General features: G+C 36.2%; 1 protein-coding gene across 1 annotated transcript; it reads left to right on the top strand.

Moving 5' to 3' along the window:
- Positions 1-2,195: 2,195 nt before the first annotated feature.
- CSE1L (chromosome segregation 1 like) lies at positions 2,196-23,736 on the top strand. Its single transcript, XM_009282633.1, has 24 exons — positions 2,196-2,287; positions 2,850-2,992; positions 5,575-5,676; positions 6,102-6,247; positions 6,566-6,656; positions 6,957-7,064; positions 7,988-8,080; positions 9,396-9,563; positions 9,660-9,789; positions 10,506-10,571; positions 12,382-12,584; positions 13,963-14,047; positions 14,809-14,870; positions 15,631-15,767; positions 15,931-16,034; positions 16,618-16,715; positions 17,613-17,763; positions 18,281-18,489; positions 19,245-19,342; positions 19,546-19,631; positions 20,776-20,857; positions 21,301-21,447; positions 22,279-22,510; positions 23,208-23,736. Exons 1-24 carry the CDS (start codon positions 2,203-2,205, stop codon positions 23,295-23,297), a joined length of 2,916 nt encoding a protein of 971 aa, XP_009280908.1. The 5' UTR covers positions 2,196-2,202; the 3' UTR covers positions 23,298-23,736.
- Positions 23,737-24,839: the final 1,103 nt, after the last annotated feature.

Here is a 24,839-nt window from a genome sequence, read left to right on the forward strand (position 1 = left end):
GGCCTCGCCTTTTGGTCAGTAGGGAAGAGCGGGCTGTCGGGGGCAGGGGGGTGATGGGTCCTCGCTCCCGAGGCCAGTTGGTGCTTGTCTCCCGACCCCTGCGCGTTGGTGAAGTGGGAAGTGAGTGTAAAGATCCTCCGTGGCAGTTTGGTGTAAAGATGGTCTTTTCCGTAAAATCCGGATCATAAACATCCTCGGGCAGGTAGATGGTGTTTGGTAAGTGCTGCGGTGAGTCAATGCAGGAACAGAGTTCGCTGAAGTTCCTCGCAGTGTAAGGAACACTGGAGGGCAGCTGCTTTTTGGGTTGGGTTTTTTTTGTTCATAAGTGGTCTGTCATTAATTCGACTAAAGTAGTTAATACGTTAAGCACATTTTACGGGTTTTCTTCTGGAGAGGTGCTCTGAAAATATTCTCATTTTCTGTGGCCTTTTCAGGAGGCGTATGTCACAACATAGCACAAAGCATCGCATCACTCTAGCAAGTACCACCAGTTTTTTGTAGTGGAAAACCAAAAAAAAAAATAGAGAAAGAAAAGGAAATGAGAGTAAGCAGGTAGCAGGTGAAAATATTTATTCTTTTGTATGAGGGACTGACTAATGGATTCAAGTCTCTGCCTTTGGCCTTCAAAGTAAACTCGCCGTCAGCTTGAAGTGTATTTTTTTTCTATGGGCCCCTATATTACGTATGTATGTGAGGCATTTGTAAAAGGCCATTCAGGATTGTTGGTCTCTTTCAGTTTGGTTACCCATTTGAGCCAAGTTTAGTCTTCATAAATGATTTCTACGTGGGTTTGCACCTCAGCCTTACAGATTTCCTTGGAGCAGATAATTTATGGGTTTTTTTTAATTATGAAAGATTTAAGTATTAGTTTCAAGATCATAGTAATGATGCATGAGGCCATTTTGTAGAACAGAGGAGCCAGCTATTATTGGTGCTGTTTGCTTATGCTGAACTTTATTGGGATTGTTGGTTGATGTGAATTGGTGAACAAGACTACAGACAAGTAAACCCCCAAAAGGGAAGGGGGGGGTGAAACATGGGAGGCAGGACTCTTTCTGTGGATTTTTACTTTTTGCAAAATATGTTTGGATCTCAGTTACTCATTAACATTCATTTAATTCAAGAGGATACTATTGCTGTCTCTTTTAATGATACAGATGCCATAGTTAAAGTAAAAATTATGTCATTAAAACTCAGTGCCTTTGCAAGCGTACTTAAATAGAAACTATATTTATTGCACTGATAATCAACATAAAACAAATCCAAAGTGGGACAGACAAATTTCAGTCTATCTTACTAGTTAGAAACTCCAGAGAAAAAATGGAAATCTTTGCTTCCTCATTACTTCCGTAGTGAGTGAACTGTGCTGCTGGTGGTAGGAAAGATGGGCAGCACTGATGATGGTATCCTGAGCAACGACGTGTCCATTAAAGCATGTCTTGCTACTGTTTAAGTGTTACTGTAATTTCAATTATTCCAATTAAAGCTGTGAAGTTAATATACTGCTGTGGTAAGTATGAGAATGTGTGTGGGAGGATTACTAGAGAAGAGTAATTTAGACTTATTGCACAGAGTTATTCTGTAATAAGTATTGCAGTTTAAATTAACTCCCACCCTAATCTAAGTTAATTTTACAGGGTGGACAAACCCTCTGGCTTTGCACAGTCTTTTGTCTCTTTATAAAAAATTAATTTTCTGTTGAGAGTTTTCTTTGATAATGAGTATTTATTTTTAAAGAAGCCTTGACTCTCCAATACACTTTGAATTGTTCAATTTACGATTATGTAGGGCAGGACTATTCAGCTTTTTCAACCAGAAACAGGTTTCTGGGGCTAACAGAAGTTCTTAAAAGCAAAAACAAACTCCTGTTGACCTGAAAGGGCAAGAGATCATCTTTCGGCTGTACCTGGTTCACGGTTTGCTGGATGTGTGATCCTGTTCTAGGAGTTTGGTTTCAATAAACTAGACAATAACAGTTACATGTAGTTGAAAAAATGGAATGTTTTCTGTTTTGTGCTTGGTGCACGCTAGCTGTTGTTTTATTGGATGAGACATATAAGATAGGACCTTGCTTTATGAGGTATAGTCAAAAAGAGCTGATATGTGTCTTCTGTGGAATCTAGTTTTACATATAGCTTATAGGATAGACTTTCTGATCTGTATTTATAATAAAACTACTTGTGGGTTTTAGGTTCTGCCAAAATGGAGCTGAGTGATGCCAATTTACAGACTTTAACTGAGTATCTAAAGAAAACACTAGATCCAGATCCTGCTATAAGGCGTCCTGGTAAGTCATTCTCATGAGTGACTAAAAAAGTTTAGTTTCTTTTTGGCTTTTCTGTCTGTGTATAGCAAACTTCAGTGGATGTTTATGCAGTAACCTCTTTGCAGAAGTTCTCAGTATCCTTTTAAAAGAAAAAAAAACAAACAAACAAAAAAAGTGAAGGCTGGATATGAATATAAATTTATTTTGTTTGCTTTTTGTAATTTTATTTTCCTGTATTCCTGAATCTTTTTTTTGTACTGTTGTTATTTAAAACAGTGCTGCTGTTCACAATAAACCAGGATTTACTTCTAGCAGGTTATGGCTTTTAAAAAGAGTGAGGAGGCAATATTTCCACATCCTGCTTTGAATTGAGAGCTTTTGTTAATAGCAGAAGCATTAAAGAGCTTAGTAATAAAGAAGCTACGGTACCTTTTGTCAGACTTGTTCTGTGTTTCTGTTCTTGTGAAACTCTGGAGAAGTGTTCATGTGTTTGATTATTTTAAATAGATGCTTGAGGAATCATAAGACTCCCGTTAAAAAAAATCAGTTCAGTTTTTGCTAACCTTAGTATATTCTCTTACAGCGGAAAAGTTTCTTGAGTCAGTTGAAGGAAGCCAGAATTACCCATTGTTACTGTTAACGCTGCTGGAGAAATCACAGGAAAATGTTATCAAAGTTTGTGCATCTGTAACATTCAAGAATTATATTAAAAGGAACTGGAGAATTGTAGGTATCCTAGTGAGTAGTTGTGCTAAGATTTAATAATTCTTTTAAGGTACAATAAGATACTCTACAGTAACCTTGGAGAATGTGTGTATGTCTGTACTCTGTGAAAGAAAGTAGATCATTCAGAGAATAAACACAAGGTGTAACTTACTGATGAGGGACTAAAACTTGGACCATTGGAGTCCATTCCATTAAAAAGGACTAGAGCTGGGTGATAAAATGATGAACAAATAATTTTCTCTGATATTATATGCATATTTTGCAGAAGCACAATATTTAAAGCTCATTTAACTAACAGTAATATTATTTAAACTAAAATGATTGTGAAGTGTCTATACACATGAGCTGGCCAATTTGGCCTGTGTCTATTGTCGTAGTGTTACAAACATTTCAAGCCAGCACTGCAGCTGAAAGTGATGATACTATCTTCTCTTTCATGTAAACGCTTCTGGGGCATAGAATAGTGTGGGACGGTTTATTTTGGTGGCCTTGCCAGTTTAACACTTAGAAGTATTTGTAGACATCAAATAGCAATATTGCCATTTAATCCCATTTTATCCTTTGTTTTGAAGAGATCAGAAACATTTTTGATGCAGAGCTTTCAGCATTCGTGAAATTTAATTTATGGTAGAAAGTATTACATTTGAGAACTCAACTCCTTTAGAGATGAGAGGTTTTAATTGATACTGTTTATACTTTGTCTCACTGTTAGTATCTGAAAAATATCAACTGTATAATGTTGCTTTACTACAGGGAAACTGGTAAGTATTTCATCATTACATCTTAGCTGGTACCTATTTACAAATTTGCATGTGATTTCTCTCTTAAAACCCCCCCCCCCCCAATATTAAGCAGCTATAGCAGTCCTAGATATGGTTATGTTTGATAAGATCAGCACATTCAGCCTGGGATGAAATTTCTAGAACTTTGTTTCTGTAATACTGTATTCTCAGTCATTTCTCCCAAATTGCATCTTTATCTGTAGTATATTGTAAGTAGAAATAATGTTCTGTTATGGAAAAATTTGTAAGTGGCTTTCTTTTTATGGATTGCTGATGTAATTCAGGATGAGATTTTGTTTTGGAGTAGGTGGAGAAGCTATGCAGTAAGTGCATCCAGAGGACCATTATGATTGCTATGTGGCTTCAAGCACATTGTTTTGTCCAAAATTGAAGCTTTCATTTCAAGAGCAGCTATATGAACATAAAATACAGCCCTAAGGCTAGCTTACCTAGATCGCGTGGTTTAATTTAGCAGCCTTGGACTTCACTGATACAAAGCTCAGTGGAAGTAAAAGGATTTTTGCCTGCTCAAGGACTTCAATTTGGTAGAGCCTGGAGAGTTAGATGTACAGGGCACATCTGGAGAGAGGGAATAGTGTGCTTTTTTAATGTATTTTTAAAGTATTTACAGAAGTCACCTATGCACTGCCTCATGTCTTGTAAAAAGGTCTCATTTCTTTGAAAAAATCTCATAAATAACTCCATAGTCGGGTTTGTTGTTGCTGATCTCTCCACCATCTTTGTCCTCATCTAGCTAAATGCATAGCAGTGAGTCCTGCCTCCCTATTTGGAGCTTGCCTAGTACTGTTATTGCTCCCTTTCACATCATACGAACTTGTAAAGCTCAGGTTTTAAAGACCATCTTCTTTTTGTGGTTTTTAATGTATATAATGATACTGTACATTCTTCTGATTCAGTGAAATGTGATAGAAGCAGAAACGCAAGTTCTTTGTGTCTTATTTTTGTAACTGCTTGTTTATAGCTAAACATAACTCTTGAAATTTTGAAATTACTAAACTTTTTTTTAAGTTTATGGGAAGATGGTGAAAGGGAGGTAAGAAGGAGGATAGTAGTGCCATCTGGTTTAAGCATCTTAAGATCATTGAATTACTCTCTGGAGGTGCTTACCTCTTTTAATTGCTGGATAATTTCTAGGTTTCTGAACTTTGGTGCTGTCACCACAGATAATGTGACTATCACTGCTGTCACTAGTTGGTGACAAGCCTTCTTATTGTATTTCTTTAGTAGAAATTTTGTAATTTACTACCACTTGGCACTATTGACTGACTGGACTTTGAACTGATTGATATTTTGAACTGATCAGATAACTCTTAAAGTCAATGTTATGGTTTTGATGGTGTAACCTGCACCCATCTTCATGTACAGTTTCTAGAAAGTATGGCTTGAGGCAGCTTGCACAAAATAAATCTTTGAGGTTGGCAGAAGTGAGGACAGAGATGTGGTTTGGTGTGGTGGAAGAGGAGACTATTGGTTAAACTTACGTACGTTATTGGCGTATGCACCAACCCTTATTATGGCTGAATTGCTGATTTGAAAAGTCACCGTTGGAGAAGAAGAAAACTAGTTCAAGATTTTACAGAAAGATGTAATTTCTTTCAGCTTTTTTCAGGTACTACTCTTACAGATTCATTGTAGGCAACATCTTTAACAGATCTTCTTCTTAGTTTCTTTAACTATGTAATATTTACATCAGTCAGTATAAGCAATTGGTTTCTGAAATGCTGGTATTCGCTCATTGCCTAGAGTATACTGATGGCTTAATTATTGTTTTAATTTTAGGTTGAGGATGAGCCGAACAAAATATGTGAATCAGACAGGATAGCCATTAAAGCCAACATAGTGCCCTTGATGCTTAGCAGCCCAGAACAAATTCAGAAGCAGGTAATGTGTCAATTCCTGGTCATGTCCATGAGACTTTTGGAATATTTTAAGTGTCTAGAGGCTCTGGTTATTGGCAGAGCTCAGTTCCCTTAACTTGGAGTATATTGTCACAGCTACTTCTACCTACTTTAATTTTTGTTGTTGTTGTTAAAAGGCAATTACTGCATAATCTTATAGCTAAGTTCTAGCATTAGGCAGTTAAATATAGTAGTTCCAGAAAGTGAGACTGCATGTACACATTGGATTTAAAGTGAGATTTATTTATTTGTGGTGAAAACTAGTAGATATTTAACCCAATGATTTTTGAATCTCACAAGAATAATAAGCATTTTTCTTAGATATTCACAATATCTGGCATGACTGCTGTGTTTTTTGTAATGAGGAGCCTGCTATTATATCATGTAATGGTTATGTTTCGTTTCCAGTTAAGTGATGCTATTAGTATTATTGGTCGGGAAGACTTTCCTCAGAAATGGCCAGACTTACTGACAGAAATGGTGAATCGCTTTCAAAGTGGAGATTTCCATGTCATTAATGGGGTCCTTCGCACTGCTCACTCTTTATTTAAAAGGTATTGAAAATAACGGAGTTAGTATATGGACTGTAAATTTCTGTTCAACTCTAAATTTTTACCATTAGACTTAATTTTGTAGATTTACAAAGTCTACAGTTGTGGCTTCTACTTATGCTTATTGACTTTTTAAATAGAATTTAAGTGGTTGTCAAACCGTACACCTTGCATGGTATTGAACTATGTTGTTTAGTTCTTGTTTACTTGACAGTATTTGTTTCAAGGTTCAGCACAAAAAATTAATTGTATGCAAGTTAATTTGGTAATAAATGTGAAGACTGTATTCTGTTTTTCGTGTATTTCTCTTTCACTTGTCAGGTACCGCCATGAATTTAAGTCAAATGAATTATGGACAGAGATCAAACTTGTTCTTGATGCCTTTGCTTTGCCCTTGACAAATCTCTTTAAGGTATTTCTTTTTGAATCATTTCTAAAACAAGTTTAGCATTCTGAATTCCTTGTTGTGAATGCCTGCAAAATGAAAACTTAAGAATAGTTGCTTTGAAGCTGTTAATAAGGTTCAAACTCAAGTCATGAAGTAAGACCTGACAGGATCAATATGGGGTGGAAAAGGAACTGTATTTTCTGTTTTGGTTTGTTTTGGTTTTGGTTTGGTTTTTTTTTTTTTAAAGTTACATGACACTTTTCAATACCTCTTCTCAATGTGGTTCGTGTGTGTTACTTGACTGAATCTTATGTCTTTTTCTAGGCAACTATTGAACTTTGCAGCACACATGCAAACGATGCTAGTGCTTTGAAGGTTCTCTTTTCTTCTCTCATTCTAATTGCGAAGCTGTTCTACAGTTTAAATTTTCAGGTGAATCTCCTTGTTCTTCTAATAGTTTTGCTTTGATCTCATGCAGCTGTTAAGCTCTTATTTATAGGATCCATTTGAGACGGCCTTTAAGGCCAAGCTTTATCGCAAAAATAAAAGTTGACAGTCTGCACCAACGCTGCAGTAAAGGCACAGTAAGGATGGGGTTAATTAACATGTTAGCTTGGCCCTGTCTAAACAGAAGTTCAAGAGAGTCTAAGCTCTTCTCATAGCAAGGAGGTGTTGTATGTGTAGCTCTCCGAGTATGAGCTGTGAAAGACAGAAGTCAAATGCCTGAGTTTGTACTCACTATGCTCCTTTATAAATACGTCTGTACTGACATGAACTCAGTCATGTAGATGAAAGTCAGTTAAAACTAGTAGCTCTATAGCACTATAGTAGCAAGTAATTCTAGTAGCAGTGTGGGGTTTTTTGTTCTGAAATCAGATCTGGATTTCTAACATTATTAAATAAATGTACTATATGAAAAATGGTAAAAAGATACTTTGAGGTGACATATATTTAGTGCCTCAACATGGACATAAGTCTGTGAAGTGTGATGATCATGCCTTGATTGCTTGGGCTGTTCTTCCATATTGGGCAAAAGAGCAAGCTGGAGGTAAAAGGGAGGCTTGCGCTTTCTTGTTCCAAGAGTAGGAGGCAATAAGGTTCTTTCTTTATAAAACTGTAGGCTGTATAGGGTGTAAGCAACTAGTTTATTTGGCAATGGTGTATTCCAAAGCCTCTGTCTGGAGGGTTTTCGTTTGGGAGGAGGGAGAGGGTAGTGTTTCTTTTTGAAGATTGTTTTCCATGCTTTGTTGTCCCTCAGTAGATTATAAGGTGAATACATACTACTTAAATGTAGGTATGTTATCTAAGCAGCGCAATCAGAAATTAAAATGTAGATTTATGCTTTTCCTTCACAGGATCTTCCCGAGTTTTTTGAAGATAACATGGAAACATGGATGACAAATTTTCATAGTCTTTTAACTTTAGATAATAAACTTTTGCAGACTGATGTAAGTTACTGCATAAACTTCCTGGTTTGCCTCTGTGTAGTGGAGAGGGTTGACTGAGAATTTTGGTCTAACTCTGAACAATGCAATGTTTTCTTCATTGGGTGAACAAAGGAATAGAATGACTATAAGGAAATGGGGTTTAAGAGAAGTTGCCCCATTGTCTGAGAAATTTGAGGTCGAGTTCTTGAAGTTGTGTCTCAGTTACAGATATACCCAGCTATGCACAGAAATCAAATTACAGATAATCATCAATGAGTAGATTCTTTCAAGGACATCTGCTGAAGTAACCTGATCATTAGAGAGTCACAGTGCTCAGGTTTTCTATACTTTTCAGCTGGTTCGTGCACTGTGTTTTAGAAAACAGGGTATCTTAAAGAACTTGAAACAGTTGAACATAGAAGGCATGACATCCCTAAGTACTTTAGTTTAGCATTTGCTGTCTTTGTCTAATTACAAGAATTAGTAATTTCACAGGTGAAAGATGATGCCACATCATCAAAGCTCAGATTAATTTTGTGCATGCTTTCTGCATTTTAAAGGCTGATGTCCTCCAGATATAGTACAGTAGTTTGCCACATGATGGAGCCAAAGCAACTCTATAAATTTCTTTACAATACATAGGGAGGCATAATAAGTGTATCCTGTGCTATAGTTTCACTGTTGTTTTACGCTAACGCTGCTGCTAAAAGAAGCTTTGCTACTCTTTTCTCTTCTCTTGTGTCTGTGGGCTATTGCCCAGCACAGACAGACATGCAGCTGTGTGTTGAACGGAGTGAGGAAGTGATATGCATTAAAACTGAAAGGTGGGGAGTGGGCAGGGGGGGAGACGGAACTGAGGTGGTGTTTGGTGGTTGTTTTTTTTTTAATTCCAGCTCAATTTCCCAATTCACTTTGCTTTGTGGCTCCTCAGGCATCTGTGCTGGTATGGGGAGGGGGAGGGAACTACTTTTACAACTATTCCAATTTAAAGTAGCAAGATACGATGTCTTCAAAGCATGTTTTTTCAAGACCTTGTATTGTCTTTTTCCTGTTACATTTGTAAATTAATTTCATGTCAAACTTGATCAGGTCTAAATGATTTAAAGTGCATAGTACTTTCATTTGAAATGTAGGTATGATTTATAACTTGCAGTACAGTTCCAATACAAATCCAGCAAAATACAGTAATTCTAGGGACGTGAGAGGGATTTCTTTCACCTATTTAGAACATGGTAAAATAATAGGGTAAATATTTCCTTCAAATATGTTGATACTTTTAATATTTAAGTAGTGTTGAAGTTTGGATGTTTAAGTTCTTAGTTTTGTTTTATGTGAGGATGAAGAGGAAGCTGGATTACTGGAGCTCTTGAAATCACAAATTTGTGATAATGCTGCTTTGTATGCTCAAAAATATGATGAAGAATTTCAGCCCTACCTGCCACGTTTTGTAACAGCAATCTGGAATCTGTTAGTCACAACAGGCCAGGAAGTGAAATATGACTTGGTAAGTTGTTATAAACTGATCTTGTCAAGTTTAATAATGAATTATAAATTGGTCAGTCATGCTAAAACTGTATGTGTTCTGTTTGTGTTGTTCTAGCTGGTTAGTAATGCAATCCAGTTTCTGGCCTCAGTTTGTGAGAGACCACATTACAAGCATCTGTTTGAAGACCAGAATACATTGACAAGCATCTGTGAAAAAGTTATTGTTCCCAATATGGAATTTAGAGGTAACTTTTTGAGGCTTAAGTTTTCAAAGACACAATAAAATCTAACTGTAATTATAATGATATGTGGCTTTGCAGGACTAAGAATTGAGGATTACCTCTTGTGTACTTTAATACTAGATTCAAAACCAAGTTTCTAGAACAGATTGCTGCCCTCTGGGCTTTGTGGAATTGTATGAATATATCTAATAATTTTTCTGTCTTACTGGGATCTCACATTGAAAAGCATAGGAAATCTAGTTCGTGTGCCACCAATAACTTTTCATGCTTAAAGTGACTATCGGAATAATTCAAGGAGTCTAAATAGGCATGGATATCAGGCCTACTAAATTGTAATGTCTATTTCTCCAAGTTTTGATGGGCTCATATTGATCCTAGTATCTAAAATGCGGTGAAGATGTATTGCAGTGATAAGAAGCTCCCTTCTCTTAAGTCTATGACTCTGGAAGCCTCTTTAAATCTCTTGGTGTTGAACATGTCCTATCTTTTTTTCTTTCTGTTTTTTTAAATCAGGAATACATCAGCTCATGAGTATGAAAGACTAATCTGTGGGGCAGCAACAAGCTAAACAGGCTAGTCTGGCTGGATATTTCTGATTAATTTCTATTGATGTTATAGAAAAGTACTTGAAAAAAATAGCAAGTTGATAATAATACACCTTTTTACCATAAAAAACAGAGACCTCAGTGTTTAAACTTATATGTATTTTGTATTTTCAGCGGCTGATGAAGAGGCATTTGAAGATAATTCTGAAGAATATATAAGAAGGGATTTGGAAGGATCTGGTAATCCACAGATTTATGCTAAGAATACTTGGTCTTTAAATATAGCTCTAAAGAGCTGAAGCAATTTACTGAAGCTTTTATAACTTATTTTTTAAATTGGGAAGGTTCCCCCCCCCGCCCCGAAGAGATTTTATCCAGTTTTTGATCAAGTTTACTATCACAACGTGCCCATCACAGTGTCTTTCTGTTTTGAACAATGTTTTTGTAGGGTTTTTTCCTTAATTGGATTGGTATGTCTCCTGCACTGCACACATTCTCATTTCAGCAAATATAGCCTGTAAGTCAATGCTGAATAGTGGCCACAGTTGTGTATTTAGTTCCTATGTGCGGAGTTTTAAATAACGTGGAGAGACTGTGCCTGTATTTAGTAGTCTATCATGTTTAAACTGAAGTTCTGACCGGTGTTGTGTACAAATCTGTGATCAAGCCAGCTGGACACCAGCCAGCCCTTGTATGCCAGCACTGTGTTCAAACCAATACAGTAACTGTCCTGAAAACACAATGCTGTGCTAACAGAGCTACTTGGCTTTCTGATTGTAGCTGTCTGGTCTTCAGGCAGGCCAGAGCACAAATGAACCAAATCTAGATCTGTATGACAATTCTGTATGTGCTGTTCTGTGCCACTAACATTTTACTGACTGATGCTTTTAGATTAATGACACTTCATAATAGATTTAAGAAATTACTGTACGCTTGCAGTGGCGGACAAAAATTGGAGGAAAATGTTTTTGAACTTTTTTTCAAGCAAACGTTTTATCATTCTTACCCAGAATTGGCTGCATTTTAGGTATTTGAAGCTTTTATTTGCTAGCTACTTCTGCTTTTAAGAGAATTGAGGCAAGAAGTATGTGTTCTTCAGAGATTACTTTAGAAATGTACTCTGTTGCATTTAAATTGACTTGCTTTATTTTCCTTCTGTTGTTTCTGTTAGTATATTGTATTAAAGGCCAGCTGACTTTTTATTTCTTTCTTGAAACAAGGAATTTTTACAGATTTTTTTTTTTTTCCCAAAAATAATACTGATTCAGTATGGTGGGCCAGCAGCTAAGCAGCACACAGCAGCTTGCTCATTCCCCACCCTGCTGCAATGGGATGAGGGAGATAATAGGAAGTGTAAAAGTGAGAAGACTTCTGGATAAAGACAATTTAAGTGAAAGAAAGAGGAAGAAAAAAGGGAAAAAAATAGTAGTCAATGGCTACCTCCCCAAAACCCCTCTCCCCTCAGTTTTTATTGCTGAGCATGACGTTATATGGGATGGAATATCCCTTTGGTCAGTTTGGATCAGCTGTCCAGGTTGTGTCCCCTCCCAACTTCTTGCCCACCCCCAGCCTGCTTGCTGGGCGGGAAAAAGAAAGCCTTGACACTGTGCAAGCACTCTTCAGCAACAGCCAAAACACTGGGGTGTTACCAACAGTTTTAGTCACCAGTACAAAACACAGCACCATATGGGCTGCTATGAAGAAAATTAACCCCATCCCAACCAGATTCGGGTGCACAATTGTTAACATAGTAAAAGGCCTGCCCCTGCATCCTTACTGCAACTTTCTTTAGAGGGCAGCAAAACTTGTGAATACGCATGCAGTATTGTTACGTGTCCATTCCTCTTTTTGTTATACAAATAGTCCCTATTACAACAGTAAGTAAAAGACTTAAATGTGTTCTTACACATCAATGTGGAGGATTGCAATAATTAACATAAGGTGTGACTGTAACTTGAGAAGCTGTATGTCATTAATATATTTATTATGTTTATTAATATGAAAAGCTGTAGACTTCCTCATATCCAAAGAATCTTTGGTTCTCATGCAGATATTGACACCAGGCGCAGAGCAGCTTGTGATCTAGTCAGAGGCTTGTGCAAATTTTTTGAAGGGCCTGTGACAGGGATTTTTTCTGGATATGTTAATTCTATGCTGCAAGAATATGCAAAGAATCCATCTGTTAACTGGAAGCACAAAGATGCAGCTATTTACCTTGTTACATCTTTGGCATCCAAAGCTCAAACACAGAAGGTACTTTTACATTCTCTTCATTTTAATCCATATGCATTCAAATATTCTAGTGTATATAAGGATTGATGCAATTCATTTTATGCTGCTTCAGAATGGGAGTAACTGTATTTGTAGTAGTTTAATGTTGATGAGGTTAAAAGTTGACCATTATATAAACCTATCACAGTTGGTAATTTGGTGGTATCTGATCTTCAGGTAGATTGGGCAAAGTCAACAACCATGTGTAACCATTTCACAGGTCTTATTAGCATGTGTGAAGCAGCCATACAAAGAAACAAAATTAGCTTGGGCCTAGAACCTCTGAGCTTTTAAGTGGTACTGAGCTAGAGTTTTTAAGCCATGGAAGGCCAAATTTAGCTTTATAGAAAAGATCAGAAGTGTTAAGCAGACTAGAAGGAATCTAAGTGACTCTTACAGTTCTTGTCATTATATTTCCCAATGTTTCCTGTTATTTGAGTGTTTATGACTTGGAAATGGCATGTGAATGCTAATGATGGCTGGAAATGGATCTCATTACTTGTTTAGGAGAAAGCAACTAATAGGCTGGATACATTGAAAAGCCACACCTGAGCTAAACTGTATTTGGAGACAGTAGCATTGTATCAAATGTCCTACAGAACAGATTTTAATATACTAATCAATATTTTAAATGTTACTACAGTTCAAATCTCAGTGGCTTTACAAAACAGATTTGTGGTGAACATAGTAAAATATGTTGTACAGCATCTTTATGCAATTTTGCTGAAGGTTCCCGGTCTTTTCCTGAAACTCTAGTTGTATACTACTGCACAGTAATTGCTAATAACAGCAATGCGTAATGTGAACCAGAGTCTTCTAGCAATTAGAAAGCTGCTAAGTTGGACATCTTTTTCTGTGCTATTTAGTGGCAAATATGGGATAACATCACTTAGAACACTTGATTGATAAATATCCATCTGAAAATCCTGTTTGAAAAATTAGTTGTGTTTTTCATAAGAGAAAACTTAGTCGTCGTTACTTTGCTGCTCTAATTCAGAATTGGGGTTTGAGTCCTAAACTCTTACTTTTTTTGTGATAGGCCTTTTAGAAAGGATCAGGTTAGTAAGATGCTGATATTTTCTATCTAAAATTTTGGTTGATTATTAAGTGCTATTATTCCTCAACTCAGAGCTGGTAACTTTGAACCTCAATAGTGCTACAGCTGAAACCTAGACACTAAAAACATTAAGAAAAAGAAATTGGATGGCTCTCTGCTAAAGATGCAATTTCAGCAATCTCATCACGTGCATGCATGCTTTAGATTCCTTTTATTAAAATAAAAGCACATTAAAATGAGTAAGAAAACTAGCTGAATGTCAACATCTAAAAACAGAATTGGTTTGTTTTTTTGTTTTTCTAGCATGGAATAACACAAGCCAATGAACTTGTTAATCTGACAGAATTCTTTGTGAATCACATCCAACCTGACTTAAAGTCTGCTAGTGGTAAGTTAATGTTAATTTTGATATGGCATTTTTTGTGATATATCTACAACCTTGACAGTGACCATTGTTTCTTAAGGCTCAAGCACTCATATATCAGCATAATCTCTGAGACAGAAGATTGTTAACACCTGGCACACAGGAAGTAATTCAAATTTGTTTGGCCAACAATGAATGAGCTTTTAAACAAAGGTGGATTAGCACATGCTGTCTGCAAGATCAGAGCATGTACACACATGGTTGCTATCAGCTACATGTTTAAACTTGTTGAATCGAAGTAATTTGATTTCTGTATTTAAGACCTTTTGGCAAACGTCTATGCTATACAAAACCCCAAGAAGTTAAAATACTGAAGGCTAGGTCGTAGCCTGTATCAGCCCATATTGATGACATTACGGATGTCTAGATTTAAGACATAATTTATTTTATACTTCAGCAATTATCTTAGATATTTGGAATGTAGTGGGTTGTCTTGGAATGTGTAATTGGAGGCTGTTAAAATCAGAGCCAGAAGAGGAAATTTCATGTGAAAGAGTTGGACTGTACACTTAGTGGTACTGGGGTGTGATTTGTACCTAAAACTGATATTCTGTCTAACAGTGCCCATACAGAAATGCAGAAACTAAGCAACGTAGAAAAACATTGTGTGTATTATTTTTGAGGGGAAAAATCATGACTTAATGTCACCTCTATATATAGTATATGTTCAGTAATCACACTTACATGAAAAGTATCGACAAAATTTGCATATTTTTCTATTGCAGTGAATGAATTCCCTGTGCTAAAAGCAGATGGTATCAAATATATCATGATTTTTAGAAACCAAGTAAGTTTTCCTTTTACTCTTATGGTAAAAACATATTGTAGTTTGTTACTTTATACTTGCCAAGCCTAATTTATCTTACTTGGCCATATGTTAACTCAACAGGTGTTTGATAGTCATATATAACACTTCATGCTGAATTTTTAGTTTTGAAAGTAAATGATATTGTTATAAATATCCAATTAACATGTAGTCTATATGCTATCCATATGCTGTGGGAGCACTGAACATCTTAGCATGCTTAGTTCTGTGACACACTCAGGCTTTTTCAAGTGAATGTTAGTCTAAATATACTTGATTGCTTGTATCATTGCAGTAGTTGTTAAAGGGAGTAGGGCAACTTCGTCCTTTACCTTTTCTGATTAGTGAGATGCAGTAAGAAAATATATTGAGTGTTATTTCTAAATTTTAGATTACCTTTATTCATCTCTTATGAAATATGTGATTTATTTCTTTTAAAGCTTTATTTTTTTAATTGCCCATTAAGACAAAGTAAAATGGAAAAAGAAATATACATTAGGAATATGCACTTACTGACGATCAAATGTAATGTGGATGTTTGGGGGAAGTATACAGGCGATGACAGAAATAGGTACCTCTTGGTTGTCAAGGTGTGATTTAGCAACTGGAGGAGCCTTCTGAGATTTCTTCCTCTGCCAAGCTTTCAGTTTGTAGCTGGTGAGCTCAGAGTGGTTATGCTCTAGTGTTGAACCATCTGTATTTTTATGTAACATATGTATAATTTGTTGCTATACTTTTGTAGGTACCTAAAGAACAACTGTTGGTATCTATTCCTCTCTTAATCAATCATCTTCAAGCAGAAAGTATTGTGGTCCATACTTATGCAGCCCACGCTCTTGAAAGATTGTTTACCATGAGGGGGACAAATAATACTACCCTGTAAGTTTTCAAGCAGAAATAAGTTCATTGCTACATAGGTTTTGTCCATAAAGGATGAGAAATATCTGTAGGGGATCTTTTATTTCTTAGTATTACGATATTGTAAAATGCTTGAAGTTTGTGAATATGTTTCATCATTAAAGAGCTGTGTTTTACTTAACAGCATTACAGCTGCAGAAATGGCGCCGTTTGTAGAAGTGCTATTAACAAACCTTTTTAAAGCGCTGACACTTCCTGGCTCATCTGAAAATGAATACATTATGAAAGGTAAATGCTTTATGAGTTCTGCAGCGTAAGAGTAACTTCGTTAACTTGAGGTAAAGGCTTATAGTTACAGGCTACTGGAATTTTTATTTGAAAAACCTGATTTATGCAAACATGCTAAAGTGGTATGTGCAGCCTGCAGTTATTTACCAGGCTGTATTAAGTCATCTTTGACTAAATTTATGGTACCAAAGAGAAACACTAAACATAACGGTATTGTGACAAATTATTTCTCAAATGGTGGTCTTTGTAGTCAGGACAGCTACCTGAGCAGTGTCAGTAGGAGATATGAGTGGGTTAAGGCTAATAGTATGCCAAGATTTGAGACTTGGCAAAGGTGTAAATGATGGTCTTTGCAAAGTTGCTTAATCTTCTGTGCTCCGTCTATAGAATGGGGATAGTGAGGCTTTGTTTCATTCTTTGTCGTGATTACAGATTGATTGCTCTTGCAGTAAGGTGCTCTTTCTTACTGTACCTAATTCCTTGGGATCCCATTTAATAGTAAAAGGTAAAGGATTTAGGCATGTGATGGATGACAGAAGTGTATGTTTGTCTCCAGAAGATAATACTTTCATTTTATTTGCAGCCATCATGAGGAGTTTTTCTCTGCTACAGGAATCCATAATTCCATACATTCCTTCTGTCATCACACAGCTTACACAGAAACTGCTGGCTGTCAGTAAGGTAAAGAAACAGGCTATCTGAGCAAATGTTTGCTTTTTACAGTTTAGAGCAGTCTTTCTAAAGGTTTATGTATACCTTGTTGTTTGTGATCTGTTAGAATACTGTAAATTGTTCAATATTTTCTGACTAAAATAAGTAAAAACAGTCTTCCAGTGAAGTACTGTCTTCATTTTCAGACATACTTTCAAATCATTCTCCCCTGCTCTCATCTGAAAATTGGGAACAGGATCTGAAATCTTTTTGTAGTACTAGTTTGTTCTAATATAAATGTTTGCTTGTGCAGAGGCAACCATTACAATATTCTGTTTTTCTCACAACTCCTTTATTCTTTGTCCATGAAGCTTCTGAGGCTAATACCAAATTTAGGCACTGAAATGTGGGATTAAATTAAATAAATTACCCTCCTGCTTTTGGTGGGTTCTCTTAGTTTTTTGGTCAGGTTGGACTAATATTCTTGAACATTGACATTAGAGAATGCTTTAGAATACATTCATCAACTATCCAAAAAACGTCTGCTGTGTATATTTTAAACTTGGCTGCCGAGTATAAGAAGTGTTCAATAAAGAATTGACTAGACACTTGTATGATTGAAAAATAATTTTTTTTCCCGTTTTTGTTTTGTGATGCTTTAACCACTTGCTAGTTTATGCAGAGCTTCTGAAAAACACTTGTCTTTTAAATATTTATAAAAACCACCCCTCCTTTATGCTTTAAAGGTTTTTATGTTTGCTTTTATCTATGGAATTAATTTCATTAGCATATTAATAAGTAAGTCATAAGTATCTTTATTCCCAATTGCTACTTTAGACTTCAGTTAAAATAAAAAAATATATTTTGCTAAATAAGTGACTTGGCTGCAAGTTTGGGTTGATTTATCTGTTTATGACTTGTTTTTAGAATCCAAGCAAACCTCACTTTAACCATTACATGTTTGAATCAATATGCTTGTCGATAAGGATAACGTGCAAGGCAAACCCTGATGCAGTTGGAAGCTTTGAAGAGGCTTTGTTTTTGGTGTTCACTGAGATACTACAGAATGATGTGCAAGGTAAATTAAAATCAGTAAGTGCTTGTGCTCTCTCTCTACTATAATTGGTTGCTATGTTTACCTCATGGCAGTTTTTCCGTAACACAGGAAATTCAAGTGAGAACGCAGCACGTTCACAGTCCTCATAAACACTTTTAGAAAGTGTCTGGGTTGTTCCATAGGGTACATCAACTGTATTAACTTACTTTTAAAACAAAGTGTATTTTTAAAATATCTAACAATCGCTACTCCAAAGTCTCTTCTTCTTCTTCTTAATTATATTGCCTTGTTTCTAGTAGTTTGTTTTCCATGTTCTGAAACATTAAAAATAGAGGAGATAGAAATTGTATATATACAGTGCTTGCAAATTTTTGGAATAATTAAATTTGGGAAGTGACGCATTTTTCCAAGGTTTTATTTGTTGGAATCTTTGTGTTAATATCATAAAATTGTAGGTTCAATCAATGGATATGTGGTTCCTAGGAACTGACAGTGACCATATTTGCTGAATTTGTAAATGACATCGTTTCTTTTCCAGAGTTCATTCCATATGTGTTTCAAGTGATGTCCCTACTTCTAGAAATGCATAAAAATGAAATCCCATCATCCTATATGGCATTGTTTCCTCATCTACTTCAGCCAGTATTATGGGAAAGGACAGGAAACATTCCTCCTTTGGTCCGACTCCTGCAGGCTTATTTAGAGCGGGGTGCCAATACAATAGCAAGCGCTGCTGCTGACAAAATTGTAAGTTGGATTGACTTAGTCACAGTGTATGCCTCTAGACATGTTGATTTTAAGATTAAAAATTATGAGGAATTTTTTCCTTTAGTGAACAGCTGGATTTGTGCAGAATGTGTGCTTGTACTTTAAATTAATGGTGCTTACGTAGAAAGACAAAAAGTACTATGAATGCAGACTTTTTGGATGCTTTTCCGTTATATGGATAAGGTAAATCCTGGACTGTCATGCTTTTGTCAATTCAGACGTAAAATTCCTGCCCTTAGTTTTTGCAAGCAGGTAAGTTTCCACAATTTTCCTGTCTCATTTGCCTCATGTTGAACACTGTGTGTTAGGAAAAGTCTCGGAGGTTCTGTTCAGAACAGTCTTGAGAAGAGTGAGTGAGGAGGAGCCGAAATGTTGGGAGATCTGAGGATTAGTGAATTCAGTGGGAGATTTATTCTGCATACTTAACTTCTGTTATTTCTGCTGCATGATCTGCTATAGTCAGACTTGATTAGACAATGCCATTGATGAAGCAGACATGCATGTTCAAATTGGCTTTGGTGTTCATTTGATCAAGGTTAATCTTAATGCTCAAAGGACCATCACTTGGTCCCGATACAAATCTGTCTTCCTCTCCTTAACTGCAGAAACAGAATCCTGGTTTAGGTTATGAAAGCTTTTGCCTTGGTGTATGTCTTAGATGGTAAGGGCCGACTTTCTGGTAGGTCACGTATGAAGAACTGTTGTATAGAGTTTTATATTTGCTTTGCTTACAGCCTGGATTGTTAGGTGTGTTCCAGAAGTTGATTGCCTCTAAAGCTAATGACCATCAAGGATTCTATCTTCTAAACAGTATTATAGAGCATATGCCTCCGTGAGTATGAGTTGAAATTACATTCAAAACTAATTTCTGTAGACTTTAATATTTGGTTTGTTTGTATGCTTCATAGTTAATGTTTAACAACAGAAAAAGTCACATCAGTAAAATAGATTTGAACAATTCTATACGTGTTTTCTGTGAAGTAACATCAGTAAAATCCTAGTATGAATTTAATAACTATTCTTTTAAATTTCCAGTGAATCAGTTGACCAGTACAGGAAACAGATCTTCATTCTACTATTCCAAAGACTTCAAAATTCCAAAACAACGAAATTTATTAAAAGTAAGTTCCTTGCTATATGAAAAGCTTCAGCACCAGTGATGCCAACAGTTTAGAACATGCAGCTGTACTGAATAAGTATCCTATCATGTCCTGTGATTATGCGGATGAAGGGATACCAGTGACTCTTAACATCAGTGACTTGCTTCAAGTTCTTTGCGTAGTCAAGGGTGGCATGTAGGGCAGTTGCCACAGCAGGTGACACTTACTTCATGAAAACTGAAGGAATGGAACTAAAATGAAGGAAGAGACTTGTGTATTCCTCTTACTTTCTTACTCTGTGTGATGTCATTAATTATCTGAAAGTGTCTCCATTTAATCTTCAACTAACACCAGCAAACTTTCACTCTCACACAACACAGTAATACTGACCACACTTCCTTTTGTTACATATAGTTGTGTGTTATCACTGTTAAATATTCTATGCATTTGTGTCATTCTACCTTACTACAACTTAAGTTATTGATAAGGTTTTATGCTAAACTAGCAAAGCTGTGACAAATTATTGAAATACAGCAGGAATAACCAGAATATGTAACAGGAAGATTATTGTCATACTGATTAAATTATTTTAATGATACTGTCACTACACAAATTATGCAATGTCTATTACTTAATCCTATAAAATCTGGTTAATGCCACCTGATAGGAGCAAGAATGATAGGATTGCTTATAATGGTCTTCCACAAACAAAATTTAAGTGGTGCTTTTAATGCATTGCATCTGTGCTCTGGTACAAAGGCTACGCAAAGGGATTCACAGCTAATCTGAAAAACTGCATTCCATGAAGTTTTCAGCTAAAAGCAGTAAAGAGTTCTTTTGTTACTTGATCTAAAAAATTTGCAAATGGCTTTTCTAATGCTTTATAACTGCTATAAGGGGGGAAAGGACCGAATCTTGTCTTAGTTGTCTTACCGCCATGTTTTAGTGTGGTGCGGTACGTGAAAAGATCAACAGTTTCTAGGCAAACTTCAAGGTAGCAATTTAATGTGCTTCACTAAAACTGAAATAAGATTGCTGTTTCTATATATAAAGATTGCTGTTTCTGTCCCCTTGAAAAACTTGTTAGAATGTATTTTGCTGCTGACTCTAAAGCTATTCTTTTGTTTTCATGTTGAGTTTTAATTTGACCTTTTTCTTGTTTCAGGTTTCCTAGTCTTCATTAACTTGTACTGCATAAAATATGGGGCATTAGCTCTGCAGGAAATATTTGACAGCATACAGCCAAAGTTAGTATGATTTTTTTTTTTTATTTAAGACTGCTGTGTAATTTTTATCTTTTAAAGTAGGAAATAGTTGTCTCCTTTAGCTAAAATTGCAAACTGCATTTGTCACTAATTTGACTAGCCAAATCTTTCTTCTAATGTGGTTGATTTATTTGTCTAGCAATTTTTCTTTTTCTTATTTGCTGCCCACAGTTCCTCGTTGATAGTTCAAGATATTAATCTCTTAAGCAGGTCATAAAAAGGAAAGAGTGATGTTTTTATTCTTTTCCCTTTGTGAAAAGTTTGTATGCTCAAATTTCTACTAGGCATCCACTGCAACAGGGCAGCATCTTAACAAATTATCTGGTTTTCTCTTTTTCCTAGTGATTCATAACGTTTCTGGTTTTCTTTTGTCACTGTAAGGCTGATGAGGCTTTCTAATACTTTTTCTTTTAATGTCCTAATAGGATGTTTGGAATGGTTTTGGAGAAAATTATAATTCCTGAAATCCAGAAAGTGTCTGGACAAGTTGAAAAGAAAATCTGTGCTGTTGGCATTACAAAAATATTAACAGAATGTCCTCCTATGATGGACACTGAGTACACCAAGCTGTGGTATGTAGAACACTTCTTCGAGTTCTGTTAGTGAGGCTGTTTGATTTTTTGAAAATGTGAGCTATCATCAAAATATATTCTTCAAATAAACTCCGTTGTGATTTTTTCAGGCCTGCTATTGTTATGAGGCTGAGTTTCAGGCTTTTCATACCACTTCCTTTTCTCAACAAATACAACTGTATTTTCAAAGCAGATGCCAGAACTGGTTTGAGATTTTTGTGATGGAGATAGCGCTGATAGGGGCTAGCTAGGACTGCGTTTAAGAAAATACACTACTTTCTTTTAGCTTGTATTCTTTCTGAAAAGCTAGGCCCAGTTTTGACTTACAACTGTTCTACTAGTCAGGAGACCTGAGCATACTTATAACCTGATAGAGAGACTGTAAGATCTTAGCTTGACAGTAGAATTTTGGGGAAAGCTATCTGGGAAGATTGTAAGCCAGTCTAGCCGCCTAGGATGTCAGGTAGCCTGAATTTAATGACAATAACTGGATCCCTGAACTAGAACTTTTTTTTTTTACTTAGGGAAAAGGTGTAATCTGGAAAAGAATTGCTTTTCTTAGGTATGTTTCATGACAATTTGACCTGATTAAAAAATAAATACATCGTTCATGCTTTTAATATGAGCACCTACATTATGCCTGTAAAATACACAGATCCACAATTCTTCAAGTCCAGCTTAGATTGGGCACTTTGAATTTCAGTAGCTAAGCAAGTACCTGCAAGGGCTAAATTGTAAAGGGTTCCAAGTAATTTGAACATTCTTGTAAAATACACCCTGTCCTAATGTATTTTAAGCACTCCAATTTTATCCTCCCCTCTTTACATATAGGACTCCTCTGCTGCAGGCCCTCATTGGCCTCTTTGAACTGCCTGAGGATGACACTATCCCTGATGAAGAACACTTCATTGACATAGAAGATACTCCAGGATATCAGACTGCATTCTCTCAGCTAGCCTTTGCTGGGAAAAAAGAACACGATCCTGTAGGTCAAATGGTGAACAATCCCAGAATCCATCTGGCACAGTCTCTTCACAAACTGTCTACAGCGTGCCCAGGCAGGGTAGGTGACTCTTATACATGGCATGCTAATGCTAAATTCTACAGAGAAGAAATGCTTTTTTGATAATGGGTCTCTTTTGCTAATGTTTGATAATCAGCAAAATGAAGTATGTCATAACCAGAATGCAAGGTATTGCTCTCTTTCATTCTTTAATGGAATATAGCATTTGTAAGGTTTTTTTCCCTAGTAACCTTAGAAAGGCCATATTTTCACATTACTTAATATAGCAATAAGCTTAAATATGCCATTTTTTAAATGAAAATTTATCCACTTGTCGGTATATAACTGATACTTGTCTCCAGTTCAGTTGTATGTACTCGGGAAATTTCAGGCAACTCATGTTGAATTAAACAAGTTAAGTTTATAGTTAACTATTTTAACCCACAGCATCTTTGTTTTGTTCAAGATTTTGGTAAGTAAAGATTGCCTGAGAGATCTGATGTTTGCTGCATCCAAATATCTGCTTTAATAACGGAAGGTTTTCTCTACTCTTCTTTCATATTTGATTCAGATAAGTAGTATGTAAAACTGTCAGCATCAGGGATTGTAATTCCAGCAACTGCTTTCACAGTGAAAAACTGCTGCTCTCAGGATGTCGTTTGACTTTGTACCATATGTTGACACAGTGATTAACAGGATATAGCAGTAGTTTAATGTATACACACATTGACACTTCTGCTCTATCGTATGTTTTAAGGTTCCATCAATGCTGAGTACTAGTCTGAATGCAGAAGCGTTGCAGTATCTCCAAGGATACCTTCAAGCTGCAAGTGTGACACTGCTCTGAATTGCATATATTCCACAAGCAAGATCAAAAGCTGTTTTGTTATACAGAAGGTTGCCACTGACTTTTTTTATAGCAGAGCTCAGACAGAATGAAAAATGCTACTTGAAAATGTATTGCAGAATCCATCTTGTAAAAGATAAATGTGGCTTTAAGCAGAAACTGAAAGAATTTGGTGGTTTGTGTACTCATAGGTAAAAGGTGGCTAACTTCCTTTCCCAGTTTAATTTCAAAGGGAATAGTCATAGCGGTTTGTTATGGGATTTATTTGAAATCTGCATCTGCAGTGTTTGGATAACATTTTCAAATGTATGGAGAGCACTGGCTGTAGAAACTCACTCTGGTCACTAAAATTCCTTTTCATTTTGATGTTGTCCTTTGTATTTCTTTTGTCTTTCCTTAAACTTTAAATTGTGAATAAATAAGAAGTACTTGTTTAAAATGCCTGTCACTGTGCGCTTACTGTTTTAGAAGAACGTAGTTGGTTTAAAAACAGACAATGTTTTAAATTTAGAATACAAAATAGTGGGACTGTGAGGATTTTTCTTTATCTTAAGTAATAGTTTAAATATACTGTAGGATCATACAGAGCAAATTAAAACTTTGGCAGAAGATCCGAAGCTATTATCACTCTTGATATTCATCAACAGCTGCACCCCTTCTCTTTGAACAAGACATGTCGGTATAGTGCAGTAAAAGCAAGTCATCTGCCCTCTTAGAGCGGGTATCGGTCTCCAAGTGAATTTTTAGTAATGTATTAAAACTGAAGCAGTGATCTTAGAGTTAAACTTAACTCGGACGTTCTCCCTGTCTCCTCATAAATATACTGATTAGGTTTGCTAGCCTTGAATTCTAAGTGCATCGGTTTACCTTGTAGTTATGGCTGTTTAAAGTGACTGGTTAAATGCCTGAGCCTGACTCTGTTCTCAGATGGCCTGGGCACTAAACTACTAGACCATAGGCTTTCAGAGCACTGGTACTGCAGGGATATAAGTAAATCTAATTATAGAGACTGGAAAACTCATGAATAAGAGTGAAGTCTCAGACTTAAGTGATACTAAGCGATGTCATACGTGACAGATTTTTTTAGTCCACAGAAATTCTGCAGATGACTTGAATCGGGACTGGTCTTTTGTAGTTAGAATGCCTGTTGAAGCTGGGCCTTGTATCAAGAAAGTTACTGAATTTACTGAGGGTGAAACATAGGGCAGAATCAGCCATATCTCTTAATGTATAAAGAAATGAGTTGCTTGTTAGACAATGGATATAAACTACTTAAGTGCCTAAAAATGTATTAAATGAGTCAGCATCAACAGGTTTTCTTGAATCTGGTCTGTCATGCAGTGTCAGACCCTCTGTGTTCATAGGTATGAAGCGAAAGCAGTTCTCAAGAGTGAAATAATACAGTGGTGATCATGAAAAGCATCTGCCTTAATGCTGATGAGAGAGACTGTGATGCGTGTTACAAGTTTGCCGAAGCGCCTTGCAGAATGAATTTCAATAGACAGGCTGAAACCACATGGGAGACGCGTGACATTTGCAAGG

Source organism: Aptenodytes forsteri, unplaced genomic scaffold, assembly GCF_000699145.1.
Source record: "Aptenodytes forsteri isolate BGI_AS27 unplaced genomic scaffold, ASM69914v1 Scaffold374, whole genome shotgun sequence".
NCBI lineage: Eukaryota > Metazoa > Chordata > Aves > Sphenisciformes > Spheniscidae > Aptenodytes > Aptenodytes forsteri.